The sequence below is a fragment of the Eleginops maclovinus genome, chromosome 23 (genome assembly GCF_036324505.1).
Source record: "Eleginops maclovinus isolate JMC-PN-2008 ecotype Puerto Natales chromosome 23, JC_Emac_rtc_rv5, whole genome shotgun sequence".
NCBI classification, from domain to species: Eukaryota; Metazoa; Chordata; class Actinopteri; order Perciformes; family Eleginopidae; genus Eleginops; species Eleginops maclovinus.
Genome location: NC_086371.1, coordinates 9,024,753 through 9,051,273, shown reverse-complemented (window position 1 = coordinate 9,051,273; position 26,521 = coordinate 9,024,753). Strand labels below are relative to the sequence as shown.

The 26,521-nt window shown below is 37.8% G+C and overlaps 1 protein-coding gene across 1 annotated transcript in view; it reads right to left on the bottom strand.

The window, feature by feature from the left end:
* Positions 1–26,521, bottom strand: part of diaph2 (diaphanous-related formin 2) — a 329,957-nt gene that overhangs the window by 90,478 nt on the left and 212,958 nt on the right. Inside the window, 1 exon segment of the mRNA XM_063876203.1 lies at positions 3,015–3,139. Within this exon segment, the coding sequence (XP_063732273.1) occupies positions 3,015–3,139 (125 nt within the window).

The window sequence follows — 26,521 nt, the reverse complement described above, 5'->3', positions numbered from 1 at the left end:
CCATACTTTTTTTCTTTCAGTATTTCATCTTTTCACATTTCTTTCTGAATTGCATAACTGCCGCTAAGTTTTGCCTGCAAGTCTTATTCATTTGTGGAAATATTTGCTCTTAAGGTTAACAAATTATATGATAGATTGTTTGATTGCTTGACAGATTTGTTCTCACAAATTGTTTGCGGCAAACATTCATCAGGTTTTTTAATGGGAAAAACCTGGAATATCTGAAGCCTAAACAAATTAGTAAAACTAATCATGCGTGGTTAACAAAAACAAATCATAATTTATTGTTGAAGGTTTAATTAAAACTATGCTGCTTTGGGGCAGATATTACTTTAAAAATACCTCGCAGTGACCATGGCCTCCTGAAATTAATCTCAGGATAAAGCTGACAAGAGTCAGAGTGAAAAAGAGTACTCACCTACACTTTCACTGTAAATTACTCTCTCTCTTTCTCTTTCTGTGACTGACACACACACACACACACACACACACACACACACACACACACACACACACACACACACACACACACTGACTCATTCATCACAGTGCCCAACAGTCAAGACAACAGAGCTTTACTTAACTTTTTCAGGGTTGCTCAAGCATCAAATGCATGACTTTTAGCTGTTGTTTTTCTTCCATCTGTCATGCTTCAAGGAACGAACATCCTTTTTTTAATCCCAGGGATAAGTAAAAAAAAAAGTATGTTTGCCTTGAATCTACTATCTTATGTGTACCAAAGGAAATGCCAATTGAAAATACACAGCGCTGTATTTCACACTGTCATTGTTCCAACCCTTTGCTGTGCAACACAGATTAGAACACCACCTAAGCTGCCTGCAACACTGGTACTAAAAACCTCCGCAAATCAAGCACAGCCTGCACTTCTATCTCCTGCACAGAAAAAAAAATCACACACATTTAATATCTTGGAAGGTTAAAAGCGGTAGAAAATATTGTCCTTCAGAAAAGTGTTTGTAAAAATATATATTTAATGTGTTTTATTTTATTGTATTATTATTATTATTATTATTATTATTATTATTATTATTATTTGTATTTCTTTATTTATTATTCCTCGATTTATCTATTGACTGATTTCATGTCTTTAGTCTTAGTCTGGGATTATATTCTTAGTCTGCTGTGTTTGTCTGTCCTGTCTTGTTTTGGTTCATTTAACTTGCACTGTTACTTTGTCACTTATATTTACCAAATGTTATTGTATTGTATATTTGTTTTAATTGAAAAATCTCAATAAACAGATTGTTAAAAAGAAAAGAAAAAGAAAAGTAGGTTAAGTTTAGAGACACACTTGTATACACACATATGCAGAAATGTCTTAGTGTTACAAACAGAAACACATATACTTGAAGGAACAATGTGTGTATACTCAGTGTCCTATTGCAATGAACATCCAGACAAAGACAAGTACAACACAACATACACTATATACTCACTGGAAAGTAGAGGTAACATTTTCCTGATACCTTTTTGTTATGATTAAATTACATCAATAATATTTACATTATAACCAGGAGATGAAAAGCAGATAGACGCCCCAGGGAACTAACTGAGAACAAACAAGGATGCCTATTTAATCATTTGAATCCTTCCTGTGTCTGCCTCCCAAAAATAAGAACAATGAAAGTTGTGATAAAAAATAATCACAATTTAAGCAATTTTGCACTTGAAAAATCAAGGAGAGGGAAAACACAATGCCTTGAACCATTACGGAACAACTCCAAATGGAACACAACGCAGATGGGGAATTAAATATATATGCTTGTCAGTGCTTGCTATCGGGGGTTTCTTAAATAAGGCAAAAAACAAAATAGATCTTTTTAAATTCTACTAAGTCTTCTTCCTGGCACCAAAACTCGATCAAGTGGGAGAAAAGGGGAGGAAGTGGGATGTTTCAGGTCATGGCGAGCGAGCTTCCTCCCTCTGCCCCCCTCTGGAGAGGAACTCCAGACAGTGAGGAAGAGCCGAGCTGCAGTATATCTACACTTCTCCATTTCCTCTCACTCAAGCCTCTAGTTCGCAAAGAGGCCTGGGAATCAATACTGACATAGGGGGGCCGCGTAGCTTTCTTTCCTGCCTGCTCTGCCTCCAAGCCGCCACCAGGGAGGTCTCTGCTTCAGTCTTTTTAATTACACAAATTTAAGTGCCCTTCTTTGACTGGGAGCAGATTGTTAATGCGTTAGGAAGCTATTACTCTTATACCACCCTATGTGCACACTCAGCTTTAATAAATCTCAGACAAAAGGAAGCAAACATCAGGTTAAATGCTGTCTTACGTGAGGTTGCCTAGCATATGGAAACACCTACTCACTTGTTTAATTAGTAAAGTAATTATTTCTTTCCTTAATAACGAAAGACACAAACAAAGAATTCTGCTTTACTGTTTTTTCTCCTATAAAAGGAACTCTTGCCTCAAGGTATTGACGACAGACTTGATTTCCACCATTGATCAAACCTATACAGTGAGGAGCTTTTCTCTCAGAAAGGGCATTCAAGAAAGTGCAGAGACATGGCTAATTCAATTTGGGAGCAGAGATTCTTGACTTTAAGTGAAACACTCTGTTATCGAAACAGGAGAGGTGCCATGAGAGAAGATAGTGCACGGATGGTTGTGTGGAGAGACTTGTGGCTGGTCAGGAGATGAAATCAGGGATCGGCGATAAGTTGGTGTGAGGGTCTAGAGCCCCCATTAGAGTGTCCCGGGGGACAGGCAGCGGTGGGAGAGTGCAGTAAAAATAGCCACAGGCATGATTTTACACTTGGGACCAAGGGAGGAGTGAAGAGGGAGATCCGATCAGCATCTCATAGTGAGGCTGCCAGATCCATTCCCCTATGTTCCCTTGGGTGCCACCTATCACACCGAGTGACTTTAACTGCTTACCACTGCCAAGCAAAACACAAACAGCACACGCTTTTGCCCCTGATGGTGACAAATGAGTGCACACAATGTCCTAAAAAGCAAGGTTTGAAAATGACCACCAGAAAAAGGATATCAACATCTTTTCCACAAACTTATCTTGTTGGTCATCTGTTTTGGGGAAGTTCTCGATGTCGCTCTCAAGCCTCTGAATGTGACGTTCCATGGTGGTCAAACTGCTTTTTAAGATCTCAGCAGACACTAGAAACAGATGAAACAAAATGAAAAACAAAAACAATACATTATTAGGTACCACCATTATGACTTACTATACTGTGACAGTATGGGACATGGTGAAACAACACATATTGCAGTAGGTTGTGTTTACATTTAAACATAAAAACAACCCACAACTGAGTCAGAGTGTATGCTGTGACAAACCGACTCCTGTATAATCCAAGTGTGTGTGGCCTAGATATCAAGCATGTGCAAACGTGTGTGTGGAGTGTTCGTGTGACTCATTATTCAGTCTGTAATCACTGTTTGCAGAGTTGCTGTGAAATCCACAGTATTCAGATCAGGCCTTTCAAGTGGAGATTTCAAACAGTAAGCAGGGTCTTAGGGGATCAGATGGGGCAGGAGCATGGATGTAGTACCATATTTAGGTTGCTTTTAAGGGTTTACTCTTATTGACACAACACACACACACACACACACACACACACACACGCATACACACACACACACACACACACAGAAAAAAAACCATTACATTAAAAGTGATATGCAGAATTTTAGTAGATGAAACATTATCCTTTACATCTTAAAAAATACAGAGTAAAAACCTCTTCTTATATTGAGTATTTTAATTACATTGAATACCACATGTCAATTCTCGGCAATATTGACTGCATTTTATAAAACTTCTGATTGAAATTATTTTCCATTGACATTGCTTTTGATATGCTTTTAAAACCCTTGACCTTTTACAAAACACAGACTCATGACAAAAGCAAGCAAGTGGAGATAGCAGACCGCTGCGTTATAAACCCGTGTTAATCCTCAAGAGCAAAACAAACATTGTACTGTGTAAGGATAATGAATAGTTATTTGGGACTAGTCTAAAAGGGGTGATGTGTAGAATATTAAAAGATACATCAATTGTATTGTTTAGAAACACACCAACTTAAATAGATAATATTTAAGCCAGATTAAAAAACCGATGGAGAGGTCATGGGGTCATTAAAATAAGTCTGTTTGAATTGCTCTTTGACACAATGTGAATCAGAGCTATGTTTATTTGAAACTGGAAGCTCGGGCCTGTACAACAGGAAAGGTTGCAGGGTCGCAAAACCAATAAGATTCTTCCTCTTGAGAGAGTTAATGTGCACAACTAATTCCATCCCAGTCTAGCCTTGAGTTTCAACATCTAGGTGGAAGAAAGACAAAAAGCAAACCCATAGATGGAGGCAATCATGTCTCCTTGGCAGTAGTAAAAAAGAACAAAGGCATGCACACAAATGTTACATGCCAATATTCAGTGATACTTTTAAATGTTCTTCATTCAACTTGAATTTAATATTGATTATTTTTATATAATGGCAAGTGTCATGAGTGTATGAAACAAATGTGTATTTGTTGTTTATGTAATTACTGGCCAATCAGCAGATGGAAGTATATCATGCATGAACAGCAAGTGGTCCATACTATGTTGGAGACAGTAAGAGTGATTTGCTGATAGATAACCTTAAAGAGCACCAATAAGGACAGCCCTCCTAAAAAAAATCGTTGGTCATTTAACCTACACTACACCCACACCCACATCTGCAAGGTTGGCGCTCCTGCTACACCGTAATTGTAGCGCTGAGGGATTGAGGAGTGGCAAAATGGACAAGCTGTCAAGAGATTTGGCCTCGGTGACACAGGGGTCAAACTTGTCTTGCTTTACATCAATTCCATAGCTTGGATTTGTTCTTTTCTCATTCTATGACAATACAATTGAATGGTGAGCTTGTGTATCACAGGCACCCCCTGGCACACAACCTTCCACCTAAACAAAAAAGGTAAAGTGCATTACCTCTGGAAAGCACACATAAATAGACACAATGCACAGATGGACACAGACCACCTGCTGTGATAGGTCTAGAAGCAATATAATAAGAGTAAAGGGTGAGGTCACTGTCATTATTACACTTCGCACAGAGCAGACTGGCTGTACAGATCCAGTGCCTGGGAGTTTCAAAATCCCTCCTCCTCACTCCCACAGAAGTGACTCTCGGGGCTGACAGTGAGAAAACCACACTATCACATTGCTGTTTCTCCACTGATAGGGCCTCTGAGATCCACATGCTCTTGTCAGTATGCTCTCAGACTCAGTATTGGTGAAAAAGTAGAAGGAACAAAACACAACACGGTGGGTAGACAGATGGATGCATGAAACAAAACAAATGTATTCATATAAATGTATCAAGCCAAACTACTTTGTCACTCAATGTGGCTCTTAATAATAACTTGTAGCATGAGTGATATCATTTAGTAATAATTTGGCTGTATCACCGATCACTATGGTAGCCAAGAAACAGTGGCTCAAGTTAACAGTGATAGCGTGTCAGGGGAGCCATTTACAGGATCAGAGCCAAGCCCTGGGACTTCAATACAGACTATTGTTTACATGGTAATTACTCACCGTTGAGACAAACTGAAACAAATAAACGTGGTGGGTGAAGTTTGCTAGTGTTTGGGTCCTCAAACAACTTGACTAATATACATGTTTTATGGTATGGGTAAGTGTATTCATTTTACAAATACATATACATTAAAATCATAATCTTCTTAGCTTGGAAACTGTCATTAATACAGAATCTAACTTATATTGTTTCATGTATTTATTTTCAAAGTACAAAACATGGCAACACTGGTATCTTCTGAATGCACATTGCAAGTGGATCAGAGGAGAACGAGGGGATAGAGGGGGTTGTATATTTTGTCTTTCCAGACAGAGAGAATCTCTGAGACATGTACAATTATTCTAATGACTGCTGTCAGCAAAGCCTGCCAGTGTCTTTGAATGACACACAAAATATGTCTGTCTCCTAAACCAGAAAACACGCAATTTTATTCTCAAGTAACGTCAGTTTTACACAGGGAAAAAATCATGTTTCTTTAAGTTGTCTGTGTGCAGTTTCTGCTATTCTTGGCAAGCAAACTAAATAAAAACTGCAGAGGCTGATTCATGGGGGACATGAAAGAGGACAAGAAGCCATTTGAAAGACAATAAGTTAACTTGTTTGAACAACAGACATCATAAAACTCCACTGTGGTCAACATCCTTTAGTTATAGATACGAGCTCTGCAATATTGGCCCTTGATGCATTACTTATTCTCAGGAACAAAAGACAGACAATGAGCATTTCATTAAGCTTTGCACTGCTACTTTCAAATAAACTGCCAGGGAAAAATACTGTTACAGCTCACAATACCAAATCAACCACTATAATGTGAAGATGTCAACTTTATATTCAGTCATTTGTAGAAAGGGGCAATTTTCATTTTGATTTATAGACAAACAATACCAATTCCTCATCCACTGCTCTTGCTATGCCGCCAAAGGTTACAAAGGAAATTGAGATTTATTTTGAGCTTTGCTGCCAACGTAAAATAAAAGATCAAGTTCTAAATAATCTACACACTTGAGAAAACAAAGACAATGCAACATAAAACTAAAGGAGAAGGTCGTTCATACATGCATTCATCACCTTAGCCAAGTAAGTGTATATATGTTTGTGGATGTGTGGAAAGAGATGGCCCTGATAGAAAGACAAAAAGTGCAAACATAAAGACAGTAAGTAAATGTGGTCATAATAACAATGAAGTCATCATACTGGTGGACCAAGTGTTGTTTTGCACATTCGTTAAAGGACGTTAACATTGGAGGCGGAGCGTGCATAAAGAAGTTCTCTTGGTTAAATGATTAGGACTCGGAATTGAGGCAAGAATTTGCATTATCAAGGCATTTAAATTAAACACATCTTAGAGCCAAACAAAAGTGAAAAAGTGAGACTCAAAGTCTACATTCGACTTGCTTTACGTACTTAGGCTAGCACATAAACACCTCAAGCTAAATTCATCTTTATAAAGTCATCAAGTTGAAAATGAACAGTTGCTGATCTTTAGCAGTGGAAATGTTAATAGAGTTAACCATGTTAGTTTAACATGGACAGCTCCGGAAAAAAATAATAGACCACCAAACATTTTTCCTTAATCTTTATCTCTACATGTTTGGCAGCCATTCCTGTGTCTGTTGAATTCCAACACAGTGAAAACATCGTCAGAAGTTTATAGAAAACCATACAAAAAGGATAATAACCATTTCACTCAAAGACAACTATAAATAATAAAACCAGAGCAACTGATAATGCTGCGGTGGTCTACCAATTTTGTCCACGGCTGTATGTTAACAATTGCCAATCAGCATTAAACACAAAGTATGTCTGAGGATGATTGGAATTCACTGTGTAGATATTTAGTCATCTAACAGAGCCTGAAAAAAAACATCTTTCTACCTGATGGTCACATTAGATCAAAAGTCAAATGATCACCAACAATATTACAATTCATACTCACACGTAAACTATTCACCCAGCGATAATAATTGACATGTGACCATGAACATAAGAAAAAGGTGTTTCAAGCTCTATAGGTTATACATGTTAAACCCTTTAAGAGCTTTGCAGAAGTTGTTGTACCCCAGTTAATAATCATCTCATCAAACCTCCCCTCGCAGCGTCTTTTTTTTTTACAGCACAGGCTGTAAACGACAACCTTGAAGGGACTCCACACATGAAACCAGACACACATACTGTCTGGCAAAGAGCATACTCATCACAACAGGGCAAAACTGACTATTGATCAGCAGCGTGATAGCACGACTATGATGAATTGTGTGTCAATTTGAAACATATTTGACTAAATTAGATTTCAAATTCCCCCACACCCTTTTAAATGACGCAAAATTTGATTCATTCCCAATAAAAAAAAAAAATCACGATTTGTCTTTTAGCTGTTGGTAGCACCTTAGAGTGAATATGAGTTGAAGTAGGAGGCAGACTAGAGAACATCAGAGGAAAGAAACAAAAGGATAAACACGACTATGTGTTCCCCTTTCAGCAGGAATCAAAGCAGCTCAAGTTGCAGGAGTGAAAGTGATATTATTGCTGTGACAAAGCACTCACATTGTCCTTTCTGATTACCTCGGATCATGTGATGTTAAAAACAGCAGGCAGGGGAAAAACGGCAAATGAGAAAATGTAATGGACAGCATAAACAAAGGAGTTTCCAGTTAGCAGACAACAAGCAAATTGTATCGGCCTGTTTTCCTTTTTTACTGCTGGGGGAAAAATAGACCAAGCAACTTATCTATTTGTTAATAATTAAACACAGTTCTTATGTTGCCATATCAATTATTACTCACATATAGAAGAATTGTGTTGTTACATCATACCAGACAATAGACACTGTCGTTGGTAGACAATGGAATTAATATCACTCAGAGGACACACATCCACACTCGCACAAACAATCACAATTTTCCATCAATGTTGCATTAATTGCATGCACATAAAAGGCTAAATCCTTTTTACTTTTGCTCTATTTCCTCTTTTAATTTGCATTTTCCTTAAACCCTCCATATTACAGAACTGTTATCATAATGAAGGATTTGTTTTCTGATTAGAACTAATGGCCCCCCCAAGAGACAAACCATAAGGTTAAAATATGTAATGGTTAATCTGCAAATGGGTAATGCAGCAATGATCACACATTCCAGTCTTTTTAATAAATCAAGATGAAATTCATATTATGGAGGAATGTGTTTCCACATATAATAGAATATTAAGTTAAAATGTAATACATTATTTAATGTTGTATTAATTGAAATCTGGGCAACGACTACATTTTTTTTTTTACCACAACAAAATTCATACATAACTTACAGCACATTAGAAGTGCTATAATAGAAATTGCTTAAACATGAATTATTACAGCTATAGTCCACTGCATTATAGCATATCTATGACGTAGTGCACAGTGCAATGTAATATTCACTGTGCTTGCTTCCAGCCAACACTGGTATATATAAAAACGGTTGTATGAGACAACTCTATTTTGCACTATAGGGTCACCCAATAACTTAAAACAGCAAGATATATAATGGAGAAGGAGCAGCCGGGCCAAGAAGAATACAACATGACGTGATAACTACACAATGAGGAATTACACAAATTGAATGGAGGTATGGGCTGGGGCCAGAGACCAAAGGAACACACTGGTGTGCGCCTCACACTCTGGGAGGAGGCCTTGTTTACAATGGCGGTCATGTCTGTGAGACTTTATTGTTTTCGGCAGCCATCAGAGCTGCAGCCCGGTGCCAGATCTCTGGAGGAATTACAAATGGAGTCAATTACAATACATTTTGATGCATGGGAAAGTTTAGACATTGACCCGGAAAGGAGACAATTCCCCAGGAAGTGCTGAGGAAATCAGTCAGGGAGATGTGCTGGTACTATAGGTGAGTCTCTGCCCACTGCACTACAAATAAGGAACTCACAGAGGCACAATGGTTCCCCTCCACTTCTCATCCTGCACTTACTTGAAGATGATCATTTGTGTTTCCAGAGATATATTTTTCTGTGATATTGTTAGGATACATTTCTAGTGTCAGACTTACAACGGAGGAGAAAGGAGTGTACACTTGGTTAGCTGTAGAGCTGATTTATTTTTTAAGGTTGAATGAAATATAGTGATACGACATGTGTGACCATTTTGCCAATTGTTTGTTTTTATGCATTTTTTTACACACCCCACTGTCAGTGTTGGCTTGGTTGTTAAGATGTGTGAGCCTGTTGAGTGAGATAGATGGAAAAGCTGGAGGATATTTGTGAGTAAAAACTCAATTTTGTAAAGGTAATCAAGGTAAATGATCAGATTCATTGCCTCTGGTGTCGCTGTTAAAGCCAAAGATACTAGCACAACGTTTAAAATGAGTAATTAACTTCAACTAAATAAGAACATGCAAACAGACATAATTCCAACATAATGCTAGAGGTAAATAACAGACTTTTACTTTAAAAAAAAAAAACAACAACAAAAAAAACGGACTGCATTATTGGAACAGGGACATGCTTGAGGCAGGGAAAGGAAATGACTTATGTGAGTGTAGTGGACAGGAGAGATGCTCAGAGATGGGGTGTGGTGGTTATAATAGCCTGCAGAGGTTGACTGCTGCCTCTAACCTCATTCAACACTTCAAAGTTACACCTTATCACACAGCTGAGGCCAACACCTCCAAGGGACACACTTCATTTAAAATTTCAAGAAGCAAGAAACCTACCAAACTGAGATCTGCAAAATGCGGGGCAAAGACATAACTAAATAAAGTCAAACCAAGCCCCAGCTTTTAAATATTGTAAAACATCAACATCAATTAATATGCAGGAGCTGCAAGCAGCCATTACAAGGGTGTGAGCCTTCAGGCGCAGACACACACACATAAACAAACTGCACCACACACACCTGAGAGTAATTCTCCCTCACAAAAACATTGTGCGACATGACCAATTTCATCTGGCACACTTTAGAGTACCATTTCAAATATAAGAATGATTACTCTGAAAATAAAGTTTAGGACATAAACACCTTTGGCATGTAATCATCTTCATGTGTCAAACTTTTTTTATTCTAAATGCTAAATAAAGGTGGGTTAAACATACTGGCCGTTAAGGCTATTGAAGACTATATCGACTTTATCAGCAAGAAAAGGTTCTGCAGAATATCAAAGACAATACATGTATGGTGTTTCTTGTAAGCAGCAGCTAAAGATATGGTGTGTTCAAAGTACAGTGTTGACCTGCATTGCAGTGCCAATAAAAAAGGTGTGACCTCTATATTAACGAGATTATAATTCACATTTTTTGTATTCAGCACTCCAGAGAAAAACACAACGCCCTTTAGCTTGTCGGATGCTCTGCTGCACTTGCCAGCTATTGGCTAATTTTGTATGACCTGAGGGTTTATTAGCTTTTTAGCCAAAATAAAGTTCAGAGTTTGCGGGCCAGTGAGCCCCCCGGAAAAAAGCTTGGAAAGTGAAAGTTCCAAGAAGAGAACTGCAGAGTTGATGATTATTTTCTAAACTTTGGGTGACCCTATTGTGAAAACACGTCCACTTGAATCCATCATAACAGATCTGAAGTTGATCACACTGTTTATACAAAGGACACCAGAAACTGAAGCCACTGCTCGAGATTATTTATATAGTATCCTTTTACATTAGAAATGGCAGAAACATTGCAAACTTTCTCTCCCTCATCCTGTATGTTAGTCAATACTTGTTCTCTTTTTTTTTATCAGACTCCCTTTTTCCCTACTGTCTCTTTTTTTGTGCCTGTTATGTTCCCATTTTTAGCTCAACAGCTCCCTCTGTGAGAGATTGTTGCCCACATAAGAAAGTACTTTTATGGACATATTTAAACAAATGCTATAAAAGTTAACAGTTAGACTATCCGATACAGTTCCTTGATAAGATTGCTTACCGACAGATACCGATTGCAAATACTATACAAATACAAACAAATATAATGGTTGATTTGATATTTTCCTTGTGATGATGGATATGAGCTATGAAAATGCTTAACAATACAATATAATATCTGACATGTTGTTAATTAAACACTGAGATGTTCAAGGAAAACAGATGCATGTATTAACATTATTCCAGCATAACATTTCAATGATCTCCCCAAGACATATTCTAAATTTCAGATACTTTTTGTAATAAGCAAAAATTGTGTTAGTTATAATTTGAACCACTGAGCATATTTCAGATATTGGATTTGTAACTCCTAAATGTCTGCACATGTGTGGTGGTGCATGACTCATAAGAAGAGTGTGCGGGTGGGCGATGACTAAAGGACTGTGTTTGTCTCCCCTCTCTCGCTTTTGTTGATGAAGGGAATGTAAAAGATAGGTTTTCCCACAAAACATAATGTACATACATATTCTTGTGCCTGTCAAGAAAGAAAAAAGCCTCACATGGATTATTACTCAGCTTTTGTCTTTGACACATGTAGGTGAATATGTTTGTTGTCTGAGAATCACAGGTTCACATCATATCACTGTTGTAACTGTAGAGGTATAGATCACGTTATTCTTTCAGTATGGCTTGCTTATTTAATTCATATAAATTAAATATATAAAGTTAAAACAGAATGGTTAAACCCTTAGTTGTATTTGTGGGTTATTTGCTGGACTATTTCTGTACAAATCCTCCCAACATTTTATTTTTCTTTCAAAAGATGTTGACCGAGCAAGGCCACTATTTCCCCCCATTTCCAGTTTCCAAGCCAACCATCTCCTTGCTCTTGTTTTAAATTAAACAGACCAATAAGCGTGTGTTTTTGCACTTTGGACCGAACTCTGTACAAAGTGAATAGGCATGTTTTCAAAAATGTATGTTTTAAATCTATGTCTTACTTCACAGGCAACGAGACTCCAATAACAACAACCGCAGTGCTCATATTTTGAACATCAAAACATGTTGACTTCAAAGAGGTGGCATAATATTGTATTTCTTTGTTTAATTTAAATGTGAAACCCTTAAATACATCCCCAAGAACAATGTAATTCCTCTCCATTCTGATGAGAGTAGGCTGCATCTCGTCATTGGATCCAAGCAAACACACTACCCAGCAATCCAGTGTTTCAACAACCACAAATGTTGGCTCTTAATCACTCTGTTTTTGATTTACACCATCCATCCATGCAGACAGCAATCTTTACAGTATTGCTCTGTGAACTCTGGCAATCATGCCAATTGCTGCCATTGCCATCCCTGATTATTGATGAGATTGAGATGGAAATGATGTAGTCACTGGAGAAGAAAAGAAAGCCAGGCTCTTCCTGATTGGCTTTAAGCTGAGCGGTCATACTAAAGAGGCATCTGTCAGGTGGTAGGAAACTATTGGTTTTGTATTCCAGTACAGAGTGAAGAAGGTTAAAAAACAACAGAAACGGAGCAGGGCTTGGGAAGGTAACTGCAGGTATTACATAGGCTGACAGACTAAAATATATGGAAATGGGTAAATGGTATTTGGCAGTGGCAACAGCAACACATTTTGCATTATTTAGTTAGAGGAACAGTTGTCAATAAAAATGCAGAATAGATGCAGTATAAAACAGCCATCTTCCTCACCTCAGCAACTCATACATGTGCATTCAAAAAATCTAACAGGATTATAGAGTAATCAACTCCTTTATCAATAACCATGAATTTGTTTGGCAATTGAAATCAATAATAAAGTCAAATTAATTGTTTTCACTGACTTATCACCAGCTGATACCAACAATGTTTCACTACTTCATTTTGGAATGGGAGTCTCTGTTATTGTTATTTATTTCTCAAAATTCAGGTGCATTTATGGGCGTCGTCCTTTTTACAGTGGATGTGTAGTCCGGCAACACCTGCAACTTGACTTTGTGTTTAAAATGTGACTTTTCCTGAAATACATATATTAAAAAATATATATTATTGGTCTAATTTTCAGACATGGTTCAGCAGACTCAAAGCAAATCAGCAAAAGTCAACCATTTAGTCTCTCCCAAATCTAGTTGTACATGTAACACAGAGATTTGTATTCCACGGACAAATATTGTGCATTTGTGTTTTGTTACCGGCTGTAAAAATACCTTTCTGTCTGTCTTTGATTTGAATTTAAAATATTTAGAAAAAAATAACAATGTATTGTAAATGTTAAAACCTTGTGCCAAAATAGATGCCTCGATACTTTCAAAAAATGCCGCTATACCACTTGTATCTGTGCTGTGACCTACATATATCCGCCTAAATTAGGATTTCCTGTGTCCCTACATCACACTGATGAAGTAGATGCGGAGAGATTCATATTCCTTACACGGCGAGAAAGGTCAGATCAATTTTTCTACCAACCATATCTGTCTTCATTTGGCAGCCGCCATATGAAGACTTCAGAGGACATAACATCTCTTTAGAAATGTGTTTAAATAAATGTAAGATCATGAAGTATTTAAGAAGGGATGTGTTCAGTAATAATTTGGCTGTAGTGTCGACATGTCTTTTGTTTTCCACCCACAGGAGACAAGGAGACTCGGTACGCACGATTGCCGAGCCATAAACACAGTCCCTTTCCACCTCAGGCAATCCTTAAACTCATCAGCAGTGTAATGAGACTTTCGAGCTGGGAGATGAATTAACTGGCTGATTTTCTTGTTTTTATCCCCCTCCCTACATACAGAGTAGCTTAATATATCCAGGACTGTGATGTATGTAGCATGACCGAGACACATACAAGCATAGATGAGTGCAAACAGAGGAATTGATTCTCTGTTGCTGGAACAGTATGAGACAATCAGGCTATGGCATTAATCAATGTATGAAAAATGGCGTGCTGAAAGGCACTCTGGTAGAATAAGACGTTATGTATACACTAACATGCTTAGATATATATAAAGACACTATTTAATTGTAGTTTCATAACTTTACCCGCCAAGGGGTTAAGAGTAAAACAACATATTTTCCAAAAAGACTCAAAAGTGTTCTCACTATCCTCACTTTCCTCTCAAACATGTTAGATAAATACAATGTCAAAGTTCAAATCCCACAAAAAAATGGTTCACAATGAATTTGATTGCATTGCTTTAAGAATAATGAATCACAAGTGAAATAGTTTCCTAATGTGTGTCAACAGAATACAAAGTATCTGTCTACCGTAAGAGACCACATATAGTATAGTGTACAGGCAAACACGTCTGCCACCAACCCACCATAACTACATCTAAACCACACAATGAAAAACATATTTGAATACATTCCAACCTTTATTATATTTGCAAAGAGTCAAAGCCAGATACAAGTGAAAACCTGTATTGCTACTCTATCTAAACCACCAAAAAATGAAGCCTTTGAAAACATAGCCAAACTATTTTTACGTGGACGTGGCGTGTGCCTGGTTTACAGGGAAATTACAATTAAACAAATCGTTAAAAAGCCTGTCTTTATCCAATCATGCAGTTTCTTAGAACAACTCTATTGAAGTTCCCACCCAAGGACATCAGGCAACACAAAAGGTAAAGAGTTGCTTTAACGACACAATAAACCTTGCAGCAAAAAAGTATTTCAGTGAATTGAGCCTTGTGCCAATTTTTGACCCTTATTTTACCTTACTCTACTTCAGGAATGTCTTGAAAGGTTTTTTAAAAAAAATGTTTCCGGTTTATGTTTTTGTCTCTCAAAAATGTGAATTACTAGAATATTTTGATTTCAATAAATAACAGGTTTTGAAAATAAAAAGGACTAAATGTCAGCAAACTCAGTTGCAAGTTAAAAGTGGATTGTATCAGGTGCTATGGCTTTAGGGCTGAAAGAAGCATTAGGGAACTAGAACTGCAAAAGACATACAGTCCTGGGGTGTTTGTGCTGTTATCTTGTAGCCAAAGGCAGCTTCAATGTGTGCTCCCATTTACCCATTACTTAGGGGCATTTATAGCTTGCAGCCAATCAGCCTATTGTAAGAACCAACAGCTTTAGGCTTTGCTGAGAGCTGTCATTACCCTGCATGTACTGTATTACTCCATGAATATAGGTCACCAAGACAATTTAAACTTCAACACAACAGGAAAAGGGTTATAACACATATATTGGGGGGGGCTTTTGTGGCTTATTATATCTGGTTTTATATTGCTTTTAGGCACCTCTTTTCAGTATTATTTAATTTAAACTATGGTATTATAAGAGTAAACATGAAACTTTACCTTAATGTGCATTGTCTATAAATCCATGTCAGGAGGGTAATGAGAGTATACGTGAAGTAGAAGCCTTCAACTGTAAAACATTACCATGTCAATGTTTAGGCTTTTCATATAGGAAAACATACACATAAGGGAAAATTACACTGTTATTATGCCTTAAGGGCTCTCTGACTTGAATACCTGTGCGGGCCTTTTTCCACTATTGTTTACTGCAGGTGGTCAGCTATTGATGGTGAAGTGGGAGGAGAGGAAGCTTTGTAAACTGGAAGACAACAGAGGCCCGATGGTGGACATGTGGTTCATGTCCATCCACAAAGTCAATTTCAGACTCAAAATATAGTTACAAATAGTGACTCTAAGAAGTGAGAACACTCATCAGAACATTTCAGTAAGAACAAAGGGAGGTCTAGTTTAGTGTAACTGTTTTCCCATAAAGCAAGTTGTGGGGTGTATTTTACTGCAATGGGACAAGGCATAGCTAGCATCTAAACACATTCTGGATATATGTGCGGCATGCTTGAGAAGCACTGGTGTGATTCTTTTTTTTACTTGATTAAGTCAGCTTTGAAACATAGCCCAAGGGCGAAAAGGAGGAGATTATCATCGTCTTCCTCAAAGAAAAAAAGCTTTAAATGCGGCCATAAAATTACTGGAGTCATTGTCATTTCCCGCTAATGGGCTGCGTGATTAGCTACAAGGCTATTGCCCACCTTCTCTGAGAATAGGTGGGCAGTATTTAGCTGGTCATCCCAGATAACGACTGGTGTAACAGAGATAGCACACTCCACTGAGTATGTAGTGGCTCACAATAAGAGTTCTTGGTAGCACAGGCAATCTTGGAATAGACATTCTTAAAACCACAAGCAAGGGTCACACAAGCTGGGAGAAGCTGTGCTGCCAGGGCACATTCGAGTCCAACGCTGACCAAATACACTGTATGAGCACCTCTGCCAAGGTTGTACACCCACAGTGGCAAATTATATCTATTGGTTGAGGGAGAAGGCTTGGCAGAGGACAGTCAGTAGCAATAAAATTGTTTCGCTGCTGTGTCATACTTCAAAATGACCAAGCAGTGCCCAACACTTACTTTTAGAAGTGTTTGCCAGGCATCACATTTTGGTTGTCAAAACTGCAAATACTGTTGCCCTTTGAGATCAATTCATATATTTCAGATACATGAGAACCAACAAAAATGAATTACAGTAAGGGATGCTTTTATGTACAGTAGATGTGATTTATCTGATCCATCAGTTTAAGTGTTATTAGTTAATGTGTGTCCACTTATGGAAGAAAAACCTTCTAGTAAAGCTAGGTGTTTTTTTTAACCTAATTTTGCTAATAAGTTAGCCTGCATCAGAAGAATATGGGCAGATAAATCAATTTTTCTCTTTAGTGATTGCTTTGGGATTCACATATTGCCGTCCATATTTTCTTTATATCTTCAAAAACAAAGAACATCCACTGGTGGCCGATAGCTGCAAATGTTAAGCCATCCAAAGGAATTTTTACTGCATGTTATAACATATCCAACGTATCCAACCAGCTGTCAATAAATAACTTAGTATTTTTAGAGTGACCTGGACAAAAAGTAGATCGATAGCTGCTGCCTCAGCTTGCAGGGTGTCATAAATCAAATGTAATTATTTGGGTACAACTTAATTAATAGGTTAAATCCAGCTAGCTGAATGGCTGTAAGGTGGCGGCAGTTCTGAGCTGATTGTGTGTATGGTGGCAGTATGTATGGTGTGTCTGTAGAACACACAGGGTCATTTGGTGAAAGGAACATAAGTGTCCTTCTATTGCTGGGCGTTCAAAGTCCAATTTTTAGTATAGAACATTGTTAATAATTAAACCAATCTCTGTTGCTGTTTGATATTTTGGAAAGCATAACATTCTGTGGACCAAGGCCTAACAACTCCACGTGAGTGATAGTCATTTTAATAACAGGAAGACTAACATTTAAAGAGCATCACACTGAAAACTTTGCCACTCTTAAATATGAACAAAAAAAAAGGGACCATGGCAAAGCAGAAAAGAGGGCTGTAGAATCAAGAAAAGGCCTCTTGAGGTGGAAAAAGGGTACAGGGGAAGCTGGAAACAATAATGGGCTGACATGAAACATAATCCCCTCTGTCTGCAATTTTATTGGCAGCCCTTCCAAAGAATGGTGGCTCCCCTATTATGACTTAACACATCAAAATAGCAGCATAGCACACACAGAAAAGGCCACCTGATGATAAACACAGCAGACAGCGTCAGAGGCTTTATCTTGTGGCTGCCTGCAGCTCGACACAGGTTCAATTTGGCCCGCAACAATCGATTCTGTCCCTCCTTACCTCTGCTTCAGTCCGCAGAATGAAAACAGACCTTTCTGTAAGGAGCAGGTCTCAGCTGGAATGCCATGTCAAGGCAAAGGAGAGGCAACCTAAAGGTGCCAACACACCTGAATTGTGGCTGCCAATGAAACTGGCACGCATATATTTGTCTCAGCAAAACATTTTAATCATAGCCACAGCAGAAAAATGGAACCTTTATTGACTCAAAAATGTATAAGTTAATTTAAATATAAATCAATGAAGGTAATTGAACATTAGCATGTCTATAAATAAGGAGAAACACATTCAAAACTTAAACTAAATTGAACAGTACAAGTGTAACATGCCATTTTAGTTACAGTATATAAAGGATCAGACTGCTCTATATTTTATTAAACATATGTAGGTTGATAAATATATATATAAAAAGTGACACCATGGCTGGGTCACTATTTGAAGAGAATATAATCATTTCCTGAGCTGAAAGGGTTGAGCTTGATATCAGATTCATTACATGGGAGGAAACACACCCCTTTATTGCAGTGCACAATATAGAACACTCCTTTCATGACAATTATTAATACGCTGTCCCATTTATTTGCAATATCAACCCTCACTCAAATGAAGGTTGTCCCTCTCATCAGTATGCAGGCGACCTGGCATCAAATCCTCAATTTCAAATGCAAATGTGGTGCAACTGATTTAAATAATATTTGAATATGGATCACACAGTGTGACTCCATATCACAAAGCTGGAAAAAAAGAAGGTGGGAAATGCAAATCATCAACATGTAAGAGAAAGGTCAGAGTCAGGACCTGTTTGATTTATTTTGGAAATAAAGGGCTGACTGTTATAAACTCATTCCATAAAGCCTCAGGACAAAATTAGAGGAGATCTGCATGATTTACATTATGAAGGGAAAAAAACAAAATGTGCTCTGCACTACACAAAGGAAGAAAGGAAGTGCTTTGGTTTCATGATACAAAAGGTGCCTGGTTTCATCCTACACTCCAATCTTTGTCTTGAACCAACCTCTCCCAGAACACTGAGCCATCCCTGTAAACACTTGAGAGAAATGACAATATTGTAGCTACAATAGTTTATACACCCATTTACAAAAGTATAGCCGAGATGACTTTGAAATTCACCAGTGCATATGATCCTGGAATGACAACAACAAACAAGTACCTGGAAGATGTTCCATGATATGTTACATATAAGCATGGGCTTGGCAGACTCTGGAATAGCCTGAGAGTGCCTTATAAATGTTGCAATGCAGGCAGTGCATGTCTGTGTACCGCAATGTCTTTGCTCCTCTGGGGGTATAAATCACAAGTGATGGTGGAATCTTCACACACATAGAGGCATGCATTAACTGAAAGGGGCACATGGGAATCTTATCCCCTGGGCCTAGTAAAACTCCGATGAGCAGCCCTGCAATGCTCGCTTTAGGCCACACTTTTAAATTATATATTGATGACAGCCCATGATAAAAATGACCCAATTTAGTATCCAAAATCAATTCCCACCCTCACTGATGCACAGGCTTTGCCGAAAGCTGCACAGATTCTTATGACAGCATTTGAGCCACAGACACGTTTTCCCAAACACTGGTCAATAGAGTGTGGGAAGGAATTGAGAGAAACGGAGGCACTTTACGGCAATGACCACCTAGCCAATAAATGATGTGTTGCACTTTTAGGTAAATGGCATGTTTGGTATGATGGGGTGATTAATGTGCATAGAACAACATGGTTGAACTTGATCGGCAACATAGATAAGAGCTCTAGATTCCATACTGCATTGTATATCACACGACATTTGCCATTTGTTTATACATAAATTATGCTGATAGCATTTGTTCAGGATGCCTTGCTCTTAGAAGTATAATACCATAAGAGGATAACACCCAAATGTGGAGCAACACCAACATAGACACTTCTTAGAGAGGCACCTAAAGCACGTGATGTTAAGACAGTCGTCACTTTCAAGACAGTGAAAAGGATCACACCTCACCTCACACCTCTAATGTGTTCTTCAACATAAAAAAATATTTGGTATACAGCCTAGTTTTTTAACCACTCTACACCCCAAAAAACAAATTGGCTAATTGTTCAAACAAAACTGAATAAATGATTTGTAACATTTGATTTATATTCTTGCTGGATTTGAAAAAATAAATAATGCAAGCCAGGGATATTTTGGAAGGGCACTCCTTGCTAGTGCTACGATTTAACAATTGTATGATACCGAGTTGGAAAGCTTAGCCTTTTTAATAAAGATCTTACCACTGAGCCATCACATAAATCCTGAACAGTGTGGACACATATTGTACTGTAGATTATGCTCTTCCAGTCAGTCAATATTATAAATCCCTGCACTTGTTATTGTAACACCTCAACAGGGCCTTATCTGGAGGGAGCAGGGATCACCTAAGGGAAAACTCAATTTCCTGCTCATTTGTACAACAATCCTCATCATTATCTTACCTATCAGGAGCGCCTGACAGCCAACCTATCCACGTTTCTCCATGACAACTTCAGAGTTCCCTAATGTTTAGTAATATGTCGTGTCAGTGACTGCTACAGTTCAGGAATATAGCAGTTCAGTTGCTAAACAATTGTTATGACAGGTCAAAAGCGTTGAATGTGTCACAGCTCTTATTATAAAGCATAGTGTACATTTGGCTTTGTGATACTGTTCTTAGTGAAAGCAGATGTCAAGCATTGTTGTCGTAATCTGCTCAGCCAATCCCTGGAGATTTGAACCACGGTACCTACTGCATATGTCAGACTTTGTTAGAGGAGGAGACTATGATTTGGTGAGGTACTGCAGTTGTTTTCTCAATGACATTATGCCTAAGCCGAAAACTAATGAATAACCATACAGTTGCAAAATCACCCTAATTAAAATGCAGAAATGTCATCAACACATCATTAACATTTCTGCAAGGAAAAAAAAATAGACATGACTGTAATTGATATGAGAACCACCTGCCTCCCACGAATGCTGCTGAATGAGGCAGGTGGTTATTAGAGAGGCACTCAGTTTCTCCACAACAAACACTATGTTTATGATGATTTAGCAATTTAAAAATCTAACTAATGCAGATCAAAGGCAGAGAAGTGGATTTTGCTGCATGGGTGGTTTGAAGAGTGTATCTGAATGTTCTGATATGTGGTTTGCAGTTATATGGGTTGCCTTAAAACTGCTGGTGGATCCAAGTGCAGAAGATGTTGTCCTCAACTAATGAGCAAGCCACCATTCAAACCAAAGGGCTGGGCATTACGTGATCAAAAGTGTAGAGTATGCTGTCAAATGATACAAAAAAATAATAAGTTTATTGACCTTTCTTTTAAAGTAAAATATGATTAAACATATAGCAACAATTAACTTGGAAACAGGGCAATAATCAAGTGAATGACTTGTAAAATTGTAATAAATTGTAGAGGAGGAAGCAGGTATGCATTACTGATTGATAGGGTTATTTATACGCCAATTACTTGAAAGTAGTTGCCCATTATTTGTCTTCTCCCAATAAGGAAACACAAAATGGTGCTTCCATCGCTGCGAAGTCCAAACCAATGTCCCACCCTGAGAAGCATGTGGTCTCTAAGCCTTTCTATAGGTGTGGAAACAAACAAACAAACCCTACATATCTTAATGCTCTCATGGCACTGTGAATTTTAAAGGAAGCTGAACCAGTTCTTGGTAATGACTTTAAAAGTAACAAAATCTGCTCCTCTATGTACCCCTGTTCCCACACACCCACCCACCCACACACCCACACCCACACACACACACACACACAAGCTACACTTGGGATTTGCTTTGTGTGAGTCCTGAGTTCAATTCCTGTTTGTCATTTAACAGGACTTGATGCTTAGCAGTGTTTGAATTCAGATGAGCAGATCTGTTTTGAAGGCCATTTTGTGGACCCAACTGGTGATACATTCTGAAAATAACAATTATTTCAATCTACAGGGGTGAATTGCTTCTTCTTATGAGATAGTGCAGGAATACAGATTTGCTTTTAAAATGGAGCTTTCTTGTTCCCTTCAGCTCATGGAATATTCCCAGCATGGGAAATGGTCCACTGTGACAGGCTGAATTTCTAGGCTGGCAAACAGCATTATTCTCATTCCTGGTTCCATTGTCACCTCTCATTGAAATCTGCTGTCACGGAGTGGAGCCTGATGCTAAGCAGGTCTGCTAGCCTCCCTGCATGTGTGTGTCTCTGTGTACACTCATACTGGCTGGCCAAAGTGGTGATGTAAGAAATCAGAGGTGGAGGGAAAGAGAAATGGACAGCAAGAACAAAAATAAAAGTCACAATACACTAGTCATCCACCAAGAAGTGAGGAAGAAGAAAACGGGAAAAGAAAATGAAAACTCTCTAGAGCTCTTCACTCAGTTTGAGCGGGTGTAGATAGACAGTTCTGTTTCGTGTTCCTAATATCATATATGACAGACTGTCCATTTAAAAGGCTGCCCTCGCTGATCGTGCTCTATCACTTTCAGGGTCGAGGGATCAGTATACCTTAAAACAAGCGGCGGGGAAATTGCTTCCATTACTAGCCATGGTGACTAACAGTACATTGACCAATGGTGGTGTTTACTTGATGTTTTATTTGTGGCCATTTTAACATATTTGTTGTACAAAATTCTGATCTCAGAAGTAGTGGAACATTTAAATGATGCTAGTTTTATCTTATTGTTTCCTTATACAAAACAATGTGTCAGTGTGAAGGTGATTGTAAAACATCCAGATAATTGAATTACCCCGGCTTTGATTTGTTATGGTTTAAAAACACTCTGATCAAGTACATCTGTATGTGCAACAGCGCAGAAAATGTCCGATCAAATCAACTGGAAATCTGAGTCTCCAAAGGCTGTCATTGGTTGAGTATTTTTTTAAGACTGTTCCTTCAATAATACAAGTACCCTTTTTCAAATATCTTTGATGTATAAATTATGAGTTCTCAAACACGAAAAGCTTCCGAGGCGCATACTTGATGCTGAAACACCAAATGATAGATGGAAGGGTGCAGACCTAGCACAGGGAAGGCAATCAAATGTAAACAAATCATTACCAGCACTACAGAATTGTATGACTTGACCACAACATGACAGCCAGTAACAACAACAAAAGTGCATTCGTCCAAATTGCACAATCCACAACAAATTTGTCAAATCAGCTGGTAGAAAGTACAAATTGTGTATCCCCAAAACAAACCATATTCCATCTACCGCAACCTATGTGTACCTTTTGTTTGTTCCTAGTGATTTAACATTGACTTTCTCAGGTTTAAAATGACATTGAAAGACTACAATGTGGGAATAAATTGAAGTCAGAACATTAACAACTTAAAATAGCTATGAATGCCAAAAAGGGTGATAATGTACATTGTTGCTTCCTTCTGACTGATTTGCCGATTTATGGGTCTTCTAATGTACAAAAAAAAAGACTTTCTTTAGTTTTATGGGAGATCTTGAACTGCAGTGGCTACTTTTTTAGGGCAGTAATCTGCAATCTTCAGGTCTCTCCTTTGCTTTTCAAAGGAGTTCAAATCCAGGCTTTGGTTGGGCATCTCAAGTATATACAGAGACAAGACAATCACACCCTTTTCACCAAGTTCTAAAGTTGTGTGAACACTGGCTTTTCCCTTGCTCGTAATTCCCATAGTCACAACAACTATATCTGCTGCTGGAAGCATCACAATCAAAACAATGACGATGACATACCTTTAAACAATATCCCATTTTAGAAAACTGTCTTTACGTTTACCTACATGCAATTTCCCACTTTATAAAACGCAATAAACTTGAGATGTGAGCCTCATACCACACCCTATTAACTCCCACGATTAAATGGCAAATGGAATTCCCACTGAGAATATTAATATGAACCTAAATCAGATTGTCATTCAATTACTTCTAAGGGAGAATGAAAAAGTTTCACTACATATCTAAGAAAGGGAACTTCACTGAGTGTGAAATAGATTTTTTTTTTTCAAAGGTTGGGATGGCCTGGTGTTGGTGTTATAAGTAGTCATCTTTGTGACACCTACTTTTTCAAGTGGCTGCATATCAAAGCAGTAATGAAACTGTGTTATTCAGAGAGCAAAACTAGACTGCTAAACCATTTCTTAAATTAAAGAGGAGGGGCTATACATGAACAATCAATGACAGGAAGCCTGTTAGTATGCACTGGCAAACCAAAGGTAACACCGGAGGAGGTCAGGGGACACAAATGATAACATGTCTCAGTGCCTCTGGAGTTTGCATCTCACATAATTGGAGAATGCATCATGCAACCCACAAGGGAAAATATCATACATTCAGCTATAGCACCAGGTAAATAAGATACCTGTGTACCAATGATGACATTGTATTTTAATCTTTGTAGATGTCTAAATATGGCAATAGATGCAAATGAATGTCGATAGTAATGCGTGAACTGTTTGCCTAAGAGGAACAATTCAGCATTAATAAGGATCCCTTGTTATAGAAAAATAACCAAAGTACAGGCAAGATGTTAAAAAAAAAACAAGAACATACTCTCAACATACTGTACACAACATTTTTAAGCTTGTATAATCATTCAACTGAATAATATTATTGAATCGAGGCAATCTTTCCAATTTGTGAGATGGTTGCTACTTGCACCTATGTTTCTATTAACAAAAAAAGAAGATATTAAAGTACCGTGAGAAAAATAACTAATAAAAAAGTCTATCTAATTTCAATTAACACACTTCACAAAGTAGATAATCATAAAAGTCATAGCTGCACTGTGCCATAAGCAATAACACACTCAGTTCAAAGGTCTATATGGCTCTGTGTTGCCATGGAGACAACATTAACTACTTTTTACATTTCCCACCTATTTGAAAAATGGCAATGAATGATTTAAAAAAAATAAAAATCTGCGTCAACATAAGGGGGAAACATGGCACCAGGAGGTTCAGAAGGAGAGGTATTAAAATCATTAGTCGTCAGGGGGAAATCTTTAAGGATGCCAAGCAAACAGGTGACATACAGAATAATAATTTAGGTCGAACAGAATTTAAATTAAGCTTTTTCACAGTTTGTCATTCATTAATGCCCATTCCTTTTTTTATCATAAGAAGTTAGGGATTGGTATTTTGATTCATGGGTAGTTTAAACATTGTTTCTGCTATCATTATAACACATTTGTGATGTATTCCCCTGACATAGACACATATAAATGGGGACATTATAAGGTTACTGAAACAGTGGGAATATTCTAACTAGTGCAATTCCAGTCCAACAGGCTAGTAGACAATTCAACTAGAACTACATACATGCCATAATATTAAAATGCAATACAAATGAAATAAACACATATCATGCAATATGATTCATATCAAAATAAATCTGGATATAAGTGTATATATTTAAAATATACACTTAGTGAGACCCACCTAAAGCAGATAGCATGTAATGTTATCATGTACTGTAAGTGCAGCTATCCACTGACGTTTAGGTAGCACAGCTGCTAGAAAATAACTTCCACAGTATTCCCAAAACTATACATTTTTCATGATCTCCTCTGTTTAAAATGTTTGAAATGCGAGTTAACACTTCTGTTGTTAAAAAAAACGTTGCTTCATTGGAAACTATCAACTGTGAATCTTGAGTTTCAGGCACACATCTCTTTGCAATAAAAGGAACATGTAAGCACGTTGCAGCGGTTATTAAGTGTTTGGATGGAATTACATCCATTCTACCTCAAGCATCTGCAGCTGACTTTAGTTAAATGCCCTCCCCGGACTGGCATGAGAGACTATCTTCTCAACCCCATGATTCCCTAAAACTCCATTGAAACCAAAAGACAAATGATCACTTCTGCGTTCCAGCCCATCCAGAAAGGCATTTTGTCTACGTAATACAGAGGCAAGTACTGCTATGGGTTTAAATGGGAAATGGGCGCTGCTTTATTATGCTGCAGTGCCTTGAAATGAATGTGGATAATAGATATATTCACAGCGGTATTAATATCCTCAGAGTTCATCTTTTTTTCTCCCTTCATTCTCCATTTTCTCTCTCACAGGCTCCAAAGTACTTTGCCCTTGGCTATGCCTTATACCAAATAGATTTATGAGAACATTTGTGTCATATTTCCTCTTTTCCCGGATTGTCAAGACAGATTGTCAGTGCACCACTGATTGAGTGGAATCACCATACAGACTTAGTTCCCATTGTCAGGCCCCACATATTCATCTCTGGGGGGGGATTTAACAAGGCAAATTGGCCAATGACACTTCTCTCAAGGCTTTGCGGCTGCTATTAAGATGAGGTCAGAGGTATGAAAATAGTGGATTCTATGACTGCATTTCAAATGGTTATGGTCCCAATATCCAATACAACATTTATGAATAAATCCAAATACAGTATATGAATAGTTCATTTGCATAGCAGTTTCATTATTATTCCCTGAAGAGCAATATAGAACAAGGAAAATAAATA